We start from the raw sequence: 19,355 nt of genomic DNA, 5'->3' as shown, positions 1-19,355 counted from the left end.
TACCTTCTAAAGTCTGAGGGCAGCAACTTCAGCCTGATTATCCTCATCCTCAGAAGAGGAGCTGGAAATGCCAGCTCCCACCGACTGAGATCCACTCCGCTGGCATGGCTCCATCTTAGGCTCCTGCGGCTGCTGTCTCTTGGCAACTTCCAGGGCAAATTGCAACTCACACACCTGTAATTCCTTCTCCAGAGACTGCTCCATTTCTAGGCAAAACTCTTGAACCTGGTCGGCCTCCTTCTCCAGCGCTTACTCCAGTTCCAGGATCTGCACATCTTTCTCCTGGGGCCATTCAACTCCTTCCACTGCTTGGTTTGCAGGCCTCGGGCAGCATCTTCCATAGCGCTCTCAGTTTGTTCTCTAGCAAAAAACACTCAGCCCATGGCCCCTAAAAGGACAATTATGGGGAGCCATAACAGCAACCAGTCCTCTACTCCACCCCTCAAGGGTGGCAGCTCCATACCTATCTGATCCGAATCCTGCCACAAACTATGCCAAATGTATGGCTAGAGGCCACCACCATCATGGCCATTCACATGCAGGTTCTTATTGAATTCGGACAGACAGTAGAGAAACAGAAACAGCAAAGCCAAAAACTGGTGGGCCATTCCTTTTATTCTAGCCTCGCACCTGGCCAGTGAGTAAAAACACACTGGGCACCAAAACCCGCTCATTCAGCACTCACAAAGCTACTAACACATTTGGGTTTTCCTAGAATCAAAAACTCCAACTAGCTTAGTCACTTTTAGTTCCCCATCTCCTTCTCTCTGCACAAACTGGCTTCTCCTTCAGCACCCCGCCATCTTGGCTGCTTCTCCGCAAAAACATGGCTTCTTACTCTGCAAAACACATGGTCTCCTCCTTTCTCCTTCTTTCTTCTTCTCAAAATGTTTTGGCACAAAAACCTTTCCTGCAGCACACATTAGCATAACAAAGCCCCTTCCCAAGCAGGAAGGTAATTAGCTGTATCACCTGGCGGCATCATTCATGTGGGCAGCGCCATTTTTAACAAAGTGAGCATAAAAATTACATTTTACAAACTAATTTGCCCAACAGTCATTATGAGATTTAAAGGAATTGGTACTTGTGAAGTGTTTAGAATCATGTTTGGCACATAGAATGTGATACATACCTATTTGTTATTTGAACAAAAATATTTCTTTTCTTAAGATTAAATGATAAAATCTATGTAAAAGTCTTAGCCTGGTGCCTGTTGAGCAAATGCTCAATGACTGTTAGCCTCTGGGTCATTAAAAAGCATTTGTTTATTGCAAGGATATGCCAACTGTAAAGCCAGTAATCAGGGCCAGGGCCACCATCACAGCAGCCTTCTGGCCCATGCAGGTTCGCATTGGATTCGGACAGTTGGCAAAGAAACAGCGGAGCCAAAAACTGGTGGGCCATAGCCTTTAATCTAGCTTGCACCCGGCGGGCAAGTAAAAATACACACTGGGCTCCAAAACCCAGTCACACTCAGTGCTCACAAAGCCACTGACTTATCCGAGTTTCCTAGAATCAAAGGTTTCTAGCTCACCAGCCTTCCTCTCCTCAGTTCCCCATCTCACTCAGTACTCCGCCATCTTGGCTGCTTCTCCTGGCCTACTCCACGTGGCCTCCTTCTGCTGCTGGCTCTCCTTTCTCTGCTCTCTCATGCTAACCTCAGGAACCAAGCGCGCAAAACTCTCGTTCCGCCCCCATCTTATATTGTAGCTTCACAACCTCTAATCCAATATACAAAATAGGGTAGTCTCTAATACAAAGTCACTTCTGTGAGGCATGATTGGATTGTACCGCCCTACAGCAAAAAGGGTGGGAAAGGCTTAATCCCAAAACCAAGCCCCAGGTTACAACGATCTCCAACACACATTAATATCACCTGGGCGATGGCCTCTTTAACAAAGTGAGCATAATACATTTTATCTGCCCAACACCAACCATGACTAGACACTAGGAATTAAATCTTGAGGAAGAATACACAATGTCTAATATATGTGCCTAGTTATAGCCTAACAGAGATGACATCATTAGTCAAGTAATCACACAAATATAGGTAAACTTGTTACTTTGGTTAAGTGTTATGCAAAACTGACACATGGTACTAGGAGGCATGGACTTGGGACATTTGATTTAGTGGGGGAAGAGTGTTGGGAGGCTGCCAGGAACCCTCCATAAGCACCTGTCACTGGAGCTGAAATTAAAAAGTGAAAAGGAACAAATCAACATAGAGAGGAGGGCATCTGATCCAGGGAACAGAGAGGGGAGAGCCGGGCAGAGACACAGTGCACAGGGTCAAGCATGACAACACAAGGAATGCAAATGGGAGCTTGGCATGCTCTCGGGCTGGGGACAGAAGCAGGGTCTCCAGTATCCAGGGCTGTGGGACCCACATTAAGGCTCTTTTACTTTACTTTAAATACAGTTGGAATTTATTGAAGGGCCTTGAACAGAAGCACAACGAGTGATCTGTAGTTTGAAAAGATCACTCATAGTTCAGGGATTATTGAAATTGAATGCATGTCAGAATCACTTGAAGGATTCTTTAAACTAGATTCCCTCATTCCACAGTTTCTGATTCCATTTGTCTAGGTCTCCCTGGGAGAATTTTCAGTCCTAACAAGATCCCTGTTGATGATGGTGCTGATGCTGTCATTCTGAGGACCACACTGAAAACCACTGGTGTACTATACTGTGACTAAACTAAAAGGATCAAACCTGAGTGCCAGGTGGACCAGTTAAAAAGAATGTCAACAGTCTATACAAGAGATGATAGATGTTTGACCTATGGAAATGGAGAACAGTCAATCATCTATAAGGAATACTTAGGAGCAAAATTGGTAGGATTTGGGGCTGGGTCAGATACAGATTTGAAGGAAACAGTCATATCAAGGAGAATCCACTGGGTTAATTGCTCTAATTTGTGTATGAAAGGAAGGAAGTCTCATCTTCAGAGTAAGGAATGCATAGTCAGGCCAAATTGAGAGGTTTTTTAAAAAGGCTTTAATTGATTGGCTGCTATGGGTTAAAACGTGACAATAATCACAGAAAGCGCTGGCGCTGACTGCCAGATATGGAGAGTCTGTTAGCCTCCGAGGAAGCCTGAAAGCAGATTCTGGGAAAATGCCATAAGAAGCAGTCCTTGGCTGTTTGTGGTATTCCCTACGGGCAGGCGGTGCTTGGGCCAAGTTACTCCTGGGCTCTCTGTCAGATCTGATTGTTCCAGACTCAGCTGAAGCCCATAAATAGAGCTTCTGATTTGAATAAAGACAGTGATTAAGAAGTAGTGATTACAAGCAGAGAGAGATAAGAGAGCAGATAAAAGATCAAACTGAAAAGGTTAATCCCTAAATTGAAAAGGAAATTTCAAAGGCCATGAATATGTAAACTGCCCAAGATGCAGTTGGCAGTGCAGGGAACAAGCAGCTGGAGGCTTGCGCCCCAAAGGAAGCAAATGTCTGAAACAAAGTGAAAGTCGGGGGGGGGGGGGGATACAGACAGAGAGAGACTTTATTTTTTTTTAAGAAATTTAGAGGTAGTATTCCTAAAGATGAAACTGCTGCAGATATAAGTCAGGGAATTCTGTTAAAGTGCCAAAGTGTGTTTGGAGGAATATTCAGGAAAAGGATTGGTGACTGAAACTGGCATATGTTGGTGGCAGCTTCTCCAGTGTTTGGAGGAAATAAAACAGGCTTACCCCTGGAAAAACAAGAGACCTTTCCAAAGGTCTCTGAGAAAGTTTCACAAACACTAATGTGATAGCATTCCAGAGATCGGTGTGTTCCTGCCAAAATGTAAGTGGCACCTTTCCCAAAGCCAGGAGGCCTCTGGCTCAGCATCCGATGGGAGAATTGTGGGAACTCAGAGCAGGAATGCCCAGGAGAAAGGTATAGTGCAGAGAAAAGTAAAAGCAAAACAAAACAAAAAAGTACTCCCCAAATAAATAAAACTGGGCAGTTTAAATTATAGTATCCAGAAGACTTTTGCAGAATCCCATACTAATATCCTGGCATAAAAACACTATAATAATGAGATGGGGAACAAATTGGTCTTGGAGCCAGCCTAAACAGAGGACCAATTGTTCATTTAGGTTCACATACCACCGAACACCTAAACTCTGGGTGGAGTCTGTGGCTTAACATGCAGTGAAGAGAGCTGTTTGCTGTTTTGATAATCAATATAGAGTTAATTTTAATCTGAGTAATTATGGGGAAATATTCAAATTTATACTGCATATCCTGCAGAAAGAAAACAAAGAGGGGAGAGATGATCAGATTTTTTTAATTATTATTTTTGCTTAATTAAGGTTTTTATGTGTTCATTTCAAGCACTAAAAACAATTATGAAGCTTTTGGAACTGAAGGAATACCTGAAGGAATACCAAGCCCAGGAAAGCAAAGCTCTGAATAGCTCTTAGGACTCAGCAGAGTGTACAAAATTGCTTTCTTAGGGAACCCCACTGTGATTAATCAGATCCGACATTATTCCCTCTTACCCCTTCCACTTGAGGGTCAAAGTCCCAGAGAGAAGCGTTTAAATGACCGAGCTCCCTGCTCAGCACTGGTTAGGAATGGGGGAGACAGCGTTCTCTGCATCCCAAGGACTGCACACAGGAGAGGAGAGGTAGTGTTCCAATAGGAAATTGGATGCTATCATCGGAAGAAGAGAGAACAATGGACAGGCAGTAAAAGCCAACAAATACCCGTTATAGAATTTTTCTTTTTTTTTTATTTTTTATTTATTTATTTTTTATTTATTTATTTATTTTTTTTCTTTTTCATTTTTCTGAAGCTGGAAACAGGGAGAGACAGTCAGACAGACTCCCGCATGCGCCCGACCGGGATCCACCTGGCACGCCCACCAGGGGCGATGCTCTGCCCACCAGGGGGGCGATGCTCTGCCCATCCTGGGCGTCGCCATATTGCGACCAGAGCCACTCTAGCGCCTGAGGCAGAGGCCACAGAGCCATCCCCAGCGCCCGGGCCATCTTTGCTCCAATGGAGCCTTGGCTGCGGGAGGGGAAGAGAGAGACAGAGAGGAAAGCGCGGCGGAGGGGTGGAGAAGCAAATGGGCGCTTCTCCTGTGTGCCCTGGCCGGGAATCGAACCCGGGTCCTCCGCACGCTAGGCCGACGCTCTACCGCTGAGCCAACCGGCCAGGGCCTGAATTTTTCTTTTTTTAATTTTTTGATTGATTTTAATTTATTGTGTTTACATAGATTCTAGTACTGCCCCGAATGCATCCCCTCTCCCCCGTATTCCCCTCAACATCTCCCTTGCCCCCCTCTCCCCACAGTGCCCTCTCCCTTCCCTTCAGGTTTATCCCATCCTATCATCCCCTTTCCCTCTGTTCTCTTTTCCTCTGGTGCCTTTGATTTCTCCTCTGTCTCTATTCCATTCCTCAGTTCACATTGTTCATTGGATTCCTCAAATGACTGAGGTCATATGATATTTATCTTTTTCTGCCTGGATTATTTCACTTAACATAATAGTCTCCAGGTTCATCCATGTTGTCGCAAAAGGTAAGATTTCCTTCTTTTTCATGGCCCCATAGTATTCTGTTGTATATATGTACCACTGCTTTTTAATCCACTCGTCCACTGATGGACACTTGGGCTGTTTCCAGATCTTCTTTATTGTGAACAATGCTGCCATAAACATGGGGAGGGGCATTTCTCCTTTTGAAACAGTTCTATGGTGTTCTTAGGGTATATTCCTAAAAGTGGGATAGCTGAGTCAAAAGGCAGTTTCATTTTTTATTTGTGAGGAATCTCCATACTGTTTTCCACAGTGGCTGCACCAGTCTGCATTCGCACCAGCAGTGCAGGAAGGTTCCCTTTTCTCCACATCTTTGCCAGCACTTATTCTGTGTTGTTTTGTTGATGAGCACCATTCTGACTGGTGTGAGGTAATATCTCATTGTGGTTTTAATTTGCATTTCTGTAATGATTAGTGATGTTGAGCATTGAGCATTTTTTCATATGCTTATTGGCCATCTGTATGTCCTCTTAGGAGACGTGTCTATTTATTTCTTTTGCCCATTTTTTGATTGGATTGTTTGTCTTCCTGGTGTTGAGTTCTTAAAAATTTCTTTACAGGTTCTTTATAAATTTTGGTTATTAACCCCTTATCAGATGTATTGTTGAATATATTCTCCCATTGTATAGTTTGTCTTTTTCTTTTGTTCTTATTGTCTTTAGCTGTGCAAAAGCTTTTTAGCTTGATATAGTCCCATTTGTTTATCCTGTCTTTTATTTCACTTGCCCATGGAGATAAATCAGCAAATATATTGCTTCAAGAGATGTCAGAGAGCTTACTGTCTATGTTTTTTTCTAAGATGTTTATAGTTTCACAGCTTACATTTAAGTCTTTTATACATTTTCAGTTTATTTTTGTGAATGGTATAAGTTGGTGGTCTAGTTTCATTTTTTTGCAGGTAGCTGTCCAATTTTCCCAAAACCATTTGTTAAAGAGGCTGTCTTCACTCCATTGTATGCTCTTACCTCCTTTGTCAAATATCAATTGTCCATAAAGGTATGGGTTTATTTCTGGGTTCTCTGTTCTGTTCCATTGATCTATATGCCTGTTCTTATGCCAGTTCTGGGCTGTTTTGAGTACAATGGCCTTGTAGTATAACTTAATATCAGGAAGTGTGATACCTCCCACTTTATTCTTACTTTTCAGGATTGCTGAGGCTATTTGTGTTCTTTTTTGGTTCCATATAAATTTTTGGAGTATGTGTTCTATATCTTTGAAGTATGTCATTGGTATTTTAATTGGTATTGCATTGAATTTATAAATTGCTTTGGGTAATATAGACATTTTAATGATGTTTATTCTTCCTAACCATGAGCACGGTATATGCTTCCACTTGGTTGTGTCTTCCTAGATTTCTTTTATCAATGTTTTATAATTTTCCAAGTTCAAGTCTTTAATCTCCTTGGTTAAATTTACTCCTAGGTACTTTATTTTTTTTAGTTGCAATAGTGAAGGAGATTGTTTCCTTAATTTCTCTTTCAGAGAGTTCATTGTTGGTATATAAAAATGCCTCTGATTTCTGAGTATTAATTTTATATCCTACCACCTTGCTGAATTCATTTATCAGGTCCAGTAGTTTTTTGACTGAGACTTTAGGGTTTTTCTATATACAATATTATATCATCATCTGCAAATAATGATAGTTTTACTTCTTCTTTTCCAATTTGGATGCCTTTTATTTCTTCTTCTTATCTGATGGCTGTGGCTAGGACTTCCTAAACTATGTTGAATAGGAGTGGTGAAAGGGGGCACCCCTGCCTTGTTCCTGATCTTAAGGAGATTGCTTTTAATTTTTGCCCATTGAGTATGAAATTTGTTGGCTGTGGGTTTGTCATAGATGGCCTTTACATGTTGAGGTATAGAATTCTTTAAGTACAATATGCTTATAATCTTTTCTAAAAAGACTGATCCCATGAACAACTGAAAGACCCTGACCCTTATATTCATAAATAAATCTTATTATATATTTTGTCCAGAGATTATTAATAATAAGTTATGTTTTGAGTGTAGAAGATATTGTATGTAATGAGTGTGTGGTTGCACATTAATAATTTTCCTAGAAATCAGAAGATATCTATTATCTCAAGATAGTTTCAGGTATGATAAGAGCTCTGATTCTTGACCAATTAACAGGAAATAATAACATAATTACAAATACTTAATTAAGTGCATTCTATGGTCCAGGTACTCTCAGGAGCACTTTACAAATTTTATAATATATTTTATTTCACATGGAAAAAGTCACAATGTGACATATGTGGTAATATATTTTTTTTTCTTTAACTATTTCTAATGTTAGTCCTCCTACCAATTGGTCAATAATCCATTTTGGTCTTAGGGGTTAGTCTGAGTTGATCTGAAGATCTGAAGATCCCTAAGTGGACCTAAAGTTCTATTCAAATGGTCTATGACCTTAATCATTTTTACCAAGGATAAAATGTCTCACCCTATCAGAAATGGTTTGTGCACCTAAACAACAAATAGAGAACACGTGTGCCACACAATGATTGTCAAACACATTGACACACGAACTCCTAAGGGCACGAGGGAAAATCTCTTCCAACCCCGCATGCCTGCTAGTGTGAGACAGAGAGGTGAGTTGAACAGGTAAGTGGTGGCTGCAATCTAGGAATAGTCCCTAGTGGCAAGTTACAAGCCCACTGTCCTGTTCTAGGTTACAGTTGAAGGCAAGTATTGGGTTCTGTTCTATAGATACCATCGTTTTAAAATCTAAACAAGGACTCAAAACACACACACCTACAACCAACAAAAATTTAAAATAGAACTACCATTTCTTGAAGAAGGCACCTATTCTTCTTGGTTTCACAGTTCTCTCCCTAATACCTTGAAGTATAATTATCGTTTGAGAAGCACAGGTCAATCTTTTGCTACTCCAAACTCTCTTCCATTCCTTAATGCTCAGAAGAGCATACTTAAAGTATGCCTAAAGGTCATCTTTTAATGGAAAATAGATACCAAGTCTTTTCAAATAGTACTTTTATTTGATTCTGTTATTTTTAATGCTGAAGTCTTTAATTTACACATTTTCTTAGTATTTGAAACTATGAAAAATAATTTTAATAGTTTAATTATGCAATTTATTGTTACAGTTTTCTTTACACTATACCTTGATAGCTGACCCTGCTGAGAGCTGGAGTGGCATGGCCATGGGTGTTTTAAAAATAGGTTCTGCCCTGGCCGGTTGGCTCAGCGGTAGAGCGTCGGCCTAGCGTGTGGGGGACCCGGGTTCGATTCCCGGCCAGGGCACATAGGAGAAGCGCCCATTTGCTTCTCCACCCCCACCCCCTCCTTTCTCTCTGTCTCTCTCTTCCCCTACCGCAGCCAAGGCTCCATTGGAGCAAAGATGGCCCGGGCGCTGGGGATGGCTCCTTGGCCTCTGCCCCAGGCGCTAGAGTGGCTCTGGTCACGGCAGAGCGACGCTCCAGAGGGGCAGAGCATCGCCCCCTGGTGGGCAGAGCATCGCCCCTGGTGGGCGTGCCGGGTGGATCCCGGTCAGGCTCATGCGGGAGTCTGTCTGACTGTCTCTCCCCATTTCCAGCTTCGGAAAAAAAAAATAAATAAATTAAAAAAAAAATAGGTTCTATTAATGAATAGTTCAAGATATGTTGGCTATCCAACTAAATTTTAGTTATGAGGAGTAAGTGAAAAGGTTACTAAGTAACTGCCTTTACTGTTTAGTAATTAACCCTGACAGCAGTAAAAAATTGAGGAGAGAATGTGTGTAGAGATTTAATAAGAAGAACCTCAAGTAATATAAAATGTTCAGGAAGCAAGAATACTGAAAGGCACAGAGTGGACAGAACATTGTTTCTGCCTGGTGACTAGTTCTTTTTCTTTTGAGCAAAAGAGGGTCATGGGAGTAAAATGTATAGATTGATGTAGGCCCTGACTGATGGTTCAGTGGATAGAGTGTTGGTCCAGCATATGGACATCCCAGGTCAATTCCCAATCAGGGCACACAAGAGAAGACCATCTGCATTTCTCCCTCTCTCTTCCCCTCCCATAGCCAGTAGCTCCATTGGTCCCAGCATGGCCTTGGGCACTGAGGATAACTCCTTAGGAGCACATCAGCCATAGGTGCTAAAAATTGCTTGGTATCTAAGCAATGACCCAAAATGGGGTTTCCAGGTAGATCCTGGTTGGGTTTCCCCCAGTCAGGGCACATGTAAGAAGTCTGCCTCACTATCTCTCCTACTCTTATATAAAAATAAATAAATAAATAAATAAATAATAAAAATAGATAGATGTCTTTTTTATTATTATTATTGAGAGGCAGGGAGGTAGAAACAGACTCCTGCATGCACCCAGACTGAGATCCACCCAGCAAGTCCCCTACCCCAGCAATGCTCTGCTTATTTGGGCCACTGTTCTATTGCTCGGCAACTGAGCTATTTTAGTGTCTAAGGTGATCCATGGAGCCATCCTCAGTGCTTGGGGCCAACTCTGCTCAATCCATTCTAGCCATGGCTGTGGGAGGAGAAGAGAAAATGGGGGGGGGGCAGGGGTGGAGAAGCAGATAGTCGCTTCTGTATGCCCTAACCAGGAGTCGAACTCTGCACTTCTACACACTGGGCTATCACTCTACTGCTGAGCTAACCAGCCAACGCCAATAAATATCATTTGAGACATGAAAGAGAGGCAAAACTGACAGATCTTGTTCATCTAGTGACAGAAATATCTGTATGTCAATCTTAATGGTAGTTATTTCGTAGAGAAAGAGATGTTAAATGTATCAAGAAAGCAACTAATTTTATACACACATACACACACATATTCACTCATTCATTTCGGTTTATACGTATAGTTACCAAGCATTTTACCTTGCACATAAGTTGGGGGCTCAACATTCATTTGTAAAGCATACAACATTCATTGAGCACCTCCCATACTTGGGTGAAGAGGATACAGAAGTGAAGACACAAAACCCCTCATGGAGCTTACATTTGGTATCTCCAAGAAAGACTGCAGTCTTTTTTTCCTGCCACCTCAGGAATCAATGAACATAAAGTATAGTTATCAAATGCCCAGATTCTGAAGCCTGATGGTTTGGGTTTTAATGTGCTCTGCTATTTACTAACTGTGTGAATTTGGGCAAGTTTCTTAACCATTCCGGGCCCCAGATTCTTCATCAATAAAACAGGAATATAATAAGGTAATACATGTGCTCAAACCTATGTGTATATATATCAATGTATCTGTATATTAATGTAAAATGCTCTGATCAATGTTTGGCACTAATAAATACCATATAAGTATCAGGTATTTTTCTTGTTAAGGGAAAATAACCCAAATTTAACTCATAGGTAAATAGTTCTTTATTATAGAGAAAAGGGTACAAACCAGGACTATGAAGACAAGAAAACTTGAGGTGTCCAATGTACCCCAGTGGACTATTAGTGTTTATATTATTTGTTTAAAAAAGACCATGGAAGGTAAGAAAGAACATAACTTAACGGTTAAGATAGTGGCATATCTCTGGCTCTCACTTTCCTTACTCATGAAGAAGAAGTGATAAAAGATTTCCCTGACAAAAGTTCTATGAGAATTAAAGGAAATGAGGCATGCAAGGTGCTTGGCCCAAGGCCTAGCTGAGAGTGAGCGTTTGTTAAATGGTAGTTATTAAAATCATAACATGATTACATTAAATTAACATTATCTAGATAGTTTTGGCTCTTGCATTTCAATTCAAGAAGAATTTAAGAAAACCATCAGTGAGAGCACTTCTAAAAATCACAAATATTGGTCTGATAGGGGGAAAAAAGCCAATATTATGGGGCTTAGTCAAATCATATATACTAAAGATGAATGTTACTCTATTAAAAAAAGATCCTCCCAGTAAATTTTTTTAATCTGTAGATCCCAGGATCTGGAAAAAAACATATTTTCAGTTAAATTTATAAAGTTGGGTCAAATGTAACTAAACTTCTTTTAACCTATTCTCAAATGGCATCATAATATATTTTTAATACTTTCATTGCTAAATTTTTGAATTTGTGTATCTGTGTTCATAAGTGAAATATAACTTTTTTAAGCTTTTTATATCTTCCTTGGTAATAAGATAATAATTGGCTTTATATAATAAGTGAAACTTCTTTACTTATTTCTCCATTTTCTAGAATAATTTTTTAAGTGACAGTAGTATTCTCTATACATTCAGTTATGGATATCATTCCTGCAAAACTGTCTAGGTCTAGTATTGTTTTTAGTTATCATTTATGAATTTCATTGTTATTTAATTACAGTTTCTAATTAAAACTAGCATTTTTCTATTTATGTAGAAATACAACCATTTATTTAATAATTTTTTCAAATTTATTACTGTAAAATTATTTCTAATAGTTATCTTTAATTTTTTTTATAATCAATATTTACTTACTTTTTTGATATTAAATTTTATTTTTTATTATCCTTGCCTGAAGTTTACCTTAGTATTTTTCCAGTTTTTTTGAATTATATAATTAACATATAACATGGTATTAGTTTAAGGTGTACAAAAAATAATTTGTTATATGTATATATTGTGAAATTATTACCACACTAAGTTTAGTTAATATCTATCACCTTACAAGTTATATGTGATATTATTTTTCTCAAATTTTTTATCTCAATTTCAGTGATCTCTAGCCAAACTTTAATTTTTTATTTCTTATTTCTTTGTACCATTGTTCTTTGTCCAGCTTATTGAGTGAAAATTTTGTTAATTAATTTCCTGAAAACTGTGGAAACTTATAAAATTTCTTAGAAGTACTGTTTTAACCACATATTATAAAATTTGATAAATAGAGGAGATTTTCTTCATATTCCTTTATGATTTTCTTGATTGTTCAAGTGTTACTTAATAGTTCCTGACATAATTAGTATTTTCCTTTTTTTGTCCTTTGTTAGTCACAGGTCTAAAGTTAATTCTGACAGTCTCAATCTTTGATTCTAATAATTCTCTTCTAGCTGTGTGTCCAGGATACAACATCTAGAAAATTTGGACTCAGAAAATCAAGCTTTCCTACATAGACAATAAGTTCTTGTTACTTAGTTAGTTAGTTAGTTAGTTAGTTAGTTAGTTTTAAGTGAGAGAAGGGGAGATAGTGAGACAGACTCCTGCATGTGCCCCAACCAGGAACCACCTGGCAAACCCCATGTGGGCCAGTGCATGAATCAACCGGCTATTTTAAGCACCAGAGGCTAACACTGGGACCACCTGAGCCACTGGCTATGAGAGGGAAAGAGAGAGACAAGGGGAAGAAGGAGGGGGAGAGAAGTATATGCTTGCTTCTCTTGTGTGCTCTGACTAGTAATCAAACCCAGGACATCCATACTCCAGGCCGATGCTCTATCTACTGAGTCAACCAGCCATAGCCAAGAATAAAGCACCCGAACAAGGATTCATAAGTTTTAAGGAAAACTACATAACAAAAAATCAAATGTTTGAAATGTTCACATAAATTTAGATAGTTAAATGAAGAGTAGTTTCTTACTTTTTTAAATTAAAATGTCTAATTTACACTAGTTTTGATGAAGATTTCAAAAAATTTTAATGAATTTCATTTTGGGTAAGAATTTAAAAAAAAATTTTTAATGAATCTGAAATTGCAAAACCATACTATTTTGTTGAAAATAATAAGTTTCAGAAGGTTTGTAAGAATTTGGTTGAGACAGTTTTGCAAACATAGTACGTATTTTATTGTGTTTTATTCATAAGAAGGCATGAATGGCACAGGGGAAGAACCTTAACAATACTTCTATTTTAAAAATTAAAAAGCCTTGGCTCACCACTTTTTAGCTGTAATCTGCTAAAATTCATAAGATCAGTATTGTTCTCCATGTAATTTAATTCTTTCCTTTTGAAATTCTATTTATTGTTCTTTTTATATTATAATACTAATATTTTAATGTTAAAAAATTATTTGTAATGCCCCAATACTTCATAAGTGAGAATGTTGTTCTAATACCAATAAGGTATTTGATTATCACATTCTAGGAGATATTAGGTATATTATTAAAAGCAAGCAAAAGAATTGTAAGAAATAAAATTTTTAATTAAACAACGAGGGGTTTTTCCTCTTTTTTATATTTCATTTATTCATTTTTTAGAAAGAAAGGAGAGAGAGAGAGAAAGAGAGATCAAGGGGGGGGGGGGGGGACAGGAAGCATCAACTCCCATATGTGCCTTGACCAGGCAAGCCCAGGGTTTCGAACTTCAACCTCAGAGTTCCAGGTCTACGCTTTATCCACACTGCACCACCGCAGGTCAGGTGAGGGATTTTTATTTATCTGATTTTTGCACTAGTACACTTACTAAAAAACAAAATCAAAACAAAAACAGATATCAAAATAAGAGTACCATTTTTTGCAGGATGTCTATCCTGTTGCATTTTTAACAGTGAATATAAAATTATACCAAAAAACTAAAACATACTCCTTTCCTTTTAAAAGTTGATTTGTTATTGAATTTCATCTGAGCTACAAAGTTATATTGCAGTCTCGAAAAGTAACCTTAGCAAATAAGTGGTTATATAAACTAGGAAATATTCACAAGCCTTCTGTGGTTTCAGAAGACTAAAACTTTAGTCATAGCTTTAATGATGACAGTCTTTGTTGTGCAGTTCTCTACAAACAAATAAAGATATAACAGGTAAGGATGGCATTGAAAAAAAAAAGACTGTAACTTGGCTTGAAGATAGCTGGTACATATATAACAAATCCTGGCTCCTTTGCAGTACTTCTGAAAAGCTTTCATTTAAAAGCAATTTTCTTGGAGAAATGAAAGCTCTATTTCTCTCAGTGGTTTGATAACACTAAGCAGGAAAATTCCGTTGATTTTGTGAATAGGTATATTTTAAGATTTACTACCTGCTTAGTTCAAAGTTTATTTATGATTAATTGTCTCCCTACCCCACTATCTTTCTCTTTCTGTTTCATAGAAAAAATTATGACATCAGCATCCAAAGGAATTCTCCGCCCATTTTTAATTGTCTGCATTATCCTGGGCTGCTTCATGGCCTGTCTTCTCATTTACATCAAGCCCACCAACAGCTGGATCTTCAGTCCAATAGAGTCAACCAGCTCAGTGCTCAAAATGAAAAATTTCTTCACCGCCAAAACTGATTACTTTAATGAAACTACTATTCTGATTTGGGTGTGGCCATTTGGGCAAACCTTCGACCTTACCTCCTGCCAAGCAATGTTCAACATCCAAGGCTGCCATCTCACCACAGACCGTTCTCTGTATAACAAATCTCACGCGGTTCTGATCCATCACCGAGACATCAGTTGGGATCTGACTAATTTACCTCAGCAGGCTAGGCCACCCTTCCAGAAGTGGATTTGGATGAATTTGGAATCACCAACTCACACGCCCCAGAAGAGTGGCATTGAGCACCTATTCAATCTCACCCTGACTTACCGCCGTGACTCAGATATCCAAGTGCCTTATGGCTTCTTGACGGTGAGCACAAACTCCTTCGTGTTTGAAGTGCCAAGCAAAGAGAAGTTAGTGTGCTGGGTTGTAAGTAACTGGAACCCTGAGCATGCCAGAGTCAAGTATTATAATGAACTAAGCAAAAGCATCGAAATCCATACTTATGGCCAAGCGTTTGGAGAGTATGTGAATGATAAAAATTTGATTCCCACCATATCTACTTGCAAATTCTATCTTTCCTTTGAAAACTCAATCCACAAAGATTACATCACAGAAAAGCTTTACAATGCTTTTCTGGCAGGCTCTGTACCCATTGTTCTGGGGCCATCTAGGGAAAACTATGAAAATTATATTCCAGCAGATTCATTCATTCATGTAGAAGATTATAACTCTCCCAGTGAGCTAGCAAAGTATCTGAAGGAAGTTGACAAAAACAGTAAGTTATACCTTAGTTACTTTAACTGGAGGAAAGATTTCACAGTAAATCTTCCACGATTTTGGGAATCACATGCATGCTTGGCTTGTGATCATGTGAAAAGGCATCAAGAATATAAGTCTGTTGGTAATTTAGAGAAATGGTTTTGGAATTAGAGTCTTTTTAACATTTGCACACCTGGAAACCTGGCAAATTATTTTGATGAAATATCATTCAAGTTTTGAGGATGAAAAAAGAGAGACAACATTCCGCTTTTCTGTCACAATTTATTTTGATCAATCTCTCGGGTAACATATGTTTAGATGAAGATTTTTAAGAGCTCAGCATTAGCAATCACTCCCTTTTGTTTTAAATTAACCTGTATATACTTAATTATGTGCACTGAAAAATAATTTATTCTTTGTTATAATTTGTAAACATTGTTTTTTCACAAATTTGTAGTTGTCTGGAATGTAAGTTTGTGATATGATTACTGTTTGTACATTGATCATGTTTAATCTACTTGGGAAATGAAGATGCTCATCCTAAAATATGAAATAGTTTCACTAAATATTATAAGCTCTAGTTCCAACTTTGCATAAGGTAACAAGTGAAAAGTATTTGTAATTGAATTCTGACCTCTTCGACTTCAAAGTTGAACAAAGTACGTAACAGTCTCTACTTAATCTACTTTCACCTGTGTTTGTCAAGGCAAAAATGCTTATGTAGTGAATAAGAAAGACAGTGAAGCAGAACTGTTCTATTCAGGAAGCTATTAGACTTCCCGTTTATTTTCATTAAGCTGACTTGTAAATGCAACCACTTGTTCTCTTAAGTTAAATTATTCAAGCATTTTTAAATATCTAATGTGTTGGGATTTTTAGTACCTAAGACATCTTAATGACACTTACAAAATTTAAGATAGCTCTCTTTTTGATCCTGATAACACCATTATAATAAAAAACATAATTTCCTTATATAATAAAAAGATAGTATAGATTAAATCACCTGTACAAATGGCACATAGATGTACAATTTTTAACATATCAATGTAAAATATTTTTCTCTAGCCCCAATATTTTAAAGTTTTATTTTACCATATAGACAAATAAATAGGCATAATACTTGAAAACCTTATGCCTATTGTCCTATCATTTAAAGAGCCTAAATAAAATTATCATCAAGGAGTTAACTATAAAATGTGAAACATAATAAAGTGAGGATCTATAAACTCTCAATGCATATTTGTTGAATAAATTAATGAATGGCATTGAACATCATGGGAAAATTTGTTTCAATGAAGTGACAGTTTTAGCTTAGAGGTAGTCAATAGAGAGGATGTTTTGTATTCTACTTTAATAATTATTTGTATTATAACACATATAACCATGACCTTCAGGGCTTTACAGACCAAAATAATTTTGTCATTATAGTAAGTTTTTGGAGCATTCCCCTGTGAACTTAGTTGCTGTATAGCATTTCTCCTTCTTAAGGTTAAGGGCTAGATATAAGCATAGAACGGCAAGTGAAAAGAGTCAGGATTCTAAGGGTTTTTCAAGAAAAGCATTTTCTAAAAAACACACAAACAAACCTGTAATGACTTTATGCCATTCAGGGCAAAAACTCTCAAAAGAATTAGAATGTTTAGATGAGATATATTTGGGTCTATTTGTGACTTATTTTATAGTCCTAGTACATGTCAACATCAGTAGAGCTCAAATCTACAATCTTCTACATCAAATAACAGAGAGGCAAACTTCAATTTAGTAAGCAGGAGGTTCCAACAAACTTCAATTTAGTAAGAAGGAGGTTCCAACTTTTTCGAATAAGACTGCCATTTGAGGGAATGAGCTCTCTAAAGCACTAGAAGAATTTGAGCAGAGGAAGATCCCTATATTGAATGGAGGATTGTTTGATCCTCAGAATCATTTCTCTACCCCTGATTGAACAGGCATGCTCTGTCAGGCAATGCCTTAAGCAGAGATAAAGGTGAATAAGGTATTATCACTCCTTTGAAGTAACTTACAATTAAGTGGAAAGATACAGAAAAGCTTCCTCTGAGTTCGTGTTTATGCATATCATATTCTCAATGCAGTTTATACAAATGATTGCTAATTTAATCAAAATAAGAAAGCAAATTTCGCCAATTGTTTCTAAGCTGTGAATTTGTTTACTTATTTGACCCAATGTAGATTCCCTCCATATCATCACTTCCAACCACACTGACACAAGAAATAATGTGTCTGTGTGGATTCCCTCCAAAACAAGATCTCCACCCACACTTATTTTTTCATGTTAAAACAATCATATTGATTCATTGACCTTTACTTTGTTATCTTTTTGACCTATGGAAAGTATAGAGACAGAAAGTAGATTTCTTACAAACAAACTTAGAAAGTACCTGCTTTCTTCAAAAGCAGAAACACTGTAGTGAATGCTCATGATTTTAATAAACTGAGAAACCCGAGTGCATTACCAATGATGAATTTAGACCCATTCTTAGACGGTTACTATAATCACACACTGATAATATGACCCAAGCCAAAACAATAATTCTAAGTGATTAACTAGCACATCTGTATATTAAAAACCAATTACCAAGCCCTAGAATAAGTTTTCTGAATTTGAAGTGCCAAAATAAATATGTCAACTGGACCCTTCAGTTCTGGATCCATTGATCTGTGATTTTTAGGGCTGAAAGGAATTATAGCGATGTTTACAAACCAATCATTTCATTCTACTTAGGAGTTAACTAGATCTAGAGGTAATATTTATTCAAGATATGCACACACACAAGCACAAGCACACATACACTACAGCTAATGACATATCCAAGATTACAACTTAAGGGCCTACATTTCTTAATTCTATGTTCTTTTTTCATAGTTTTATCACTTCATCATAAAAGTATGTCTCAATTTCTCAACATGTAAATACCTAGTTGGTATTATTAGGGCCTATAGAACAATACACTTTATATGGAAGCACTCTGATTTTTTTTTTAAAGTAAAATTTTATTAGCGGTGCAGTTCTTACTAAGATGGATAGGACTATTATCTTTTCAGTTAGTGTGTCCCACGTTAGAGCATCGATTTTATTCCTATTTTTCATTTTTTAAAAAGTGACCAACAAGAAAATTTCACAAAAGTAAAAGGATTGGAATGGAGAAAGCATTTTTAAAAAGCAATCTTGCCCTGGCTGGGTGGCTTGGTTGGTTAACATCGTTCCAGAGAAGCACTCTGATTTTTGAAAAAGTATACAGTAAATAAAACATTGAACTTTTTAGCATACATTCTGGTTTAAATATTTCAGGAGTTGAGCTTTAGCAGAAAGAAGAGGGTTCTCACTACATTTTAAGTGACATGCAACCCTCCAGACAGTGTATGGTTCTCAGCCACTCTAAATAAAACATGTGGGTTACAAAATTCTATCTTAGGATATTTCATGGTGAATGATACTGATAAGACAAAATTAGCTTTCTGGTGATGGTTATAAAAACAATGCGGGGGGGGGGAGGGGACAACAATGCCAGGGGATAAATTGTGGATATAAAGAGAGAATGGACCATTTAAAAAGTTTTATTTCAAAATATCAAAAATCTATGTTCTGACTATTTAAATATTAATTCTTATAGGTCTTACTAGCAAGAACATATAATGTTAATTATTATAGGCCTTATTAGTAAGAACATCTGAAATCTCTATATCCATCAGTATTACCCTCTGAAAAAAAAGACAATCATATTCTATGACAGTCGTAAATTTGACAATATCAAGTAGAAACTGGTACAAGTTATAATAATAGGAAACCAATATCAGTTTAAAATTTTTATATTTACTGCATAAGTCCTGATAATCTTAGAATGTTCAGAAATATTTTCTGTTGTGAGGGCTTAGAAAGCTCCAAGCATTTGAGATGTAAAGTGACAGAATATTCAGGAATTATTTGCTGAGCCTTTAAAGTCTTGCCTCCAT

At 37.6% G+C, this 19,355-nt stretch overlaps 1 protein-coding gene across 2 annotated transcripts in view; it reads left to right on the top strand.

The window, feature by feature from the left end:
• The window catches only part of FUT9 (fucosyltransferase 9), a 198,607-nt gene extending 180,120 nt beyond the window's left edge, over positions 1-18,487 (top strand). Inside the window, exons 3-4 of one of the 2 annotated variants that reach the window (XR_010748119.1) lie at positions 14,470-17,158; positions 17,191-18,487. Coding sequence is in view for 1 of the 2 variants with exons in the window: in XM_066358856.1 (XP_066214953.1) it covers positions 14,478-15,557 (1,080 nt within the window). In the remaining variant the exon portion in view is untranslated. Of the gene's footprint in view, positions 1-14,469 lie in introns of both variants that reach the window. The other variant, XM_066358856.1, reaches the window with a different exon arrangement.
• Positions 18,488-19,355: the final 868 nt, after the last annotated feature.

Source organism: Saccopteryx leptura, chromosome 1 (genome assembly GCF_036850995.1).
Source record: "Saccopteryx leptura isolate mSacLep1 chromosome 1, mSacLep1_pri_phased_curated, whole genome shotgun sequence".
Taxonomy (NCBI): Eukaryota; Metazoa; Chordata; class Mammalia; order Chiroptera; family Emballonuridae; genus Saccopteryx; species Saccopteryx leptura.
This window is presented reverse-complemented; position numbering and strand designations above follow the sequence as displayed.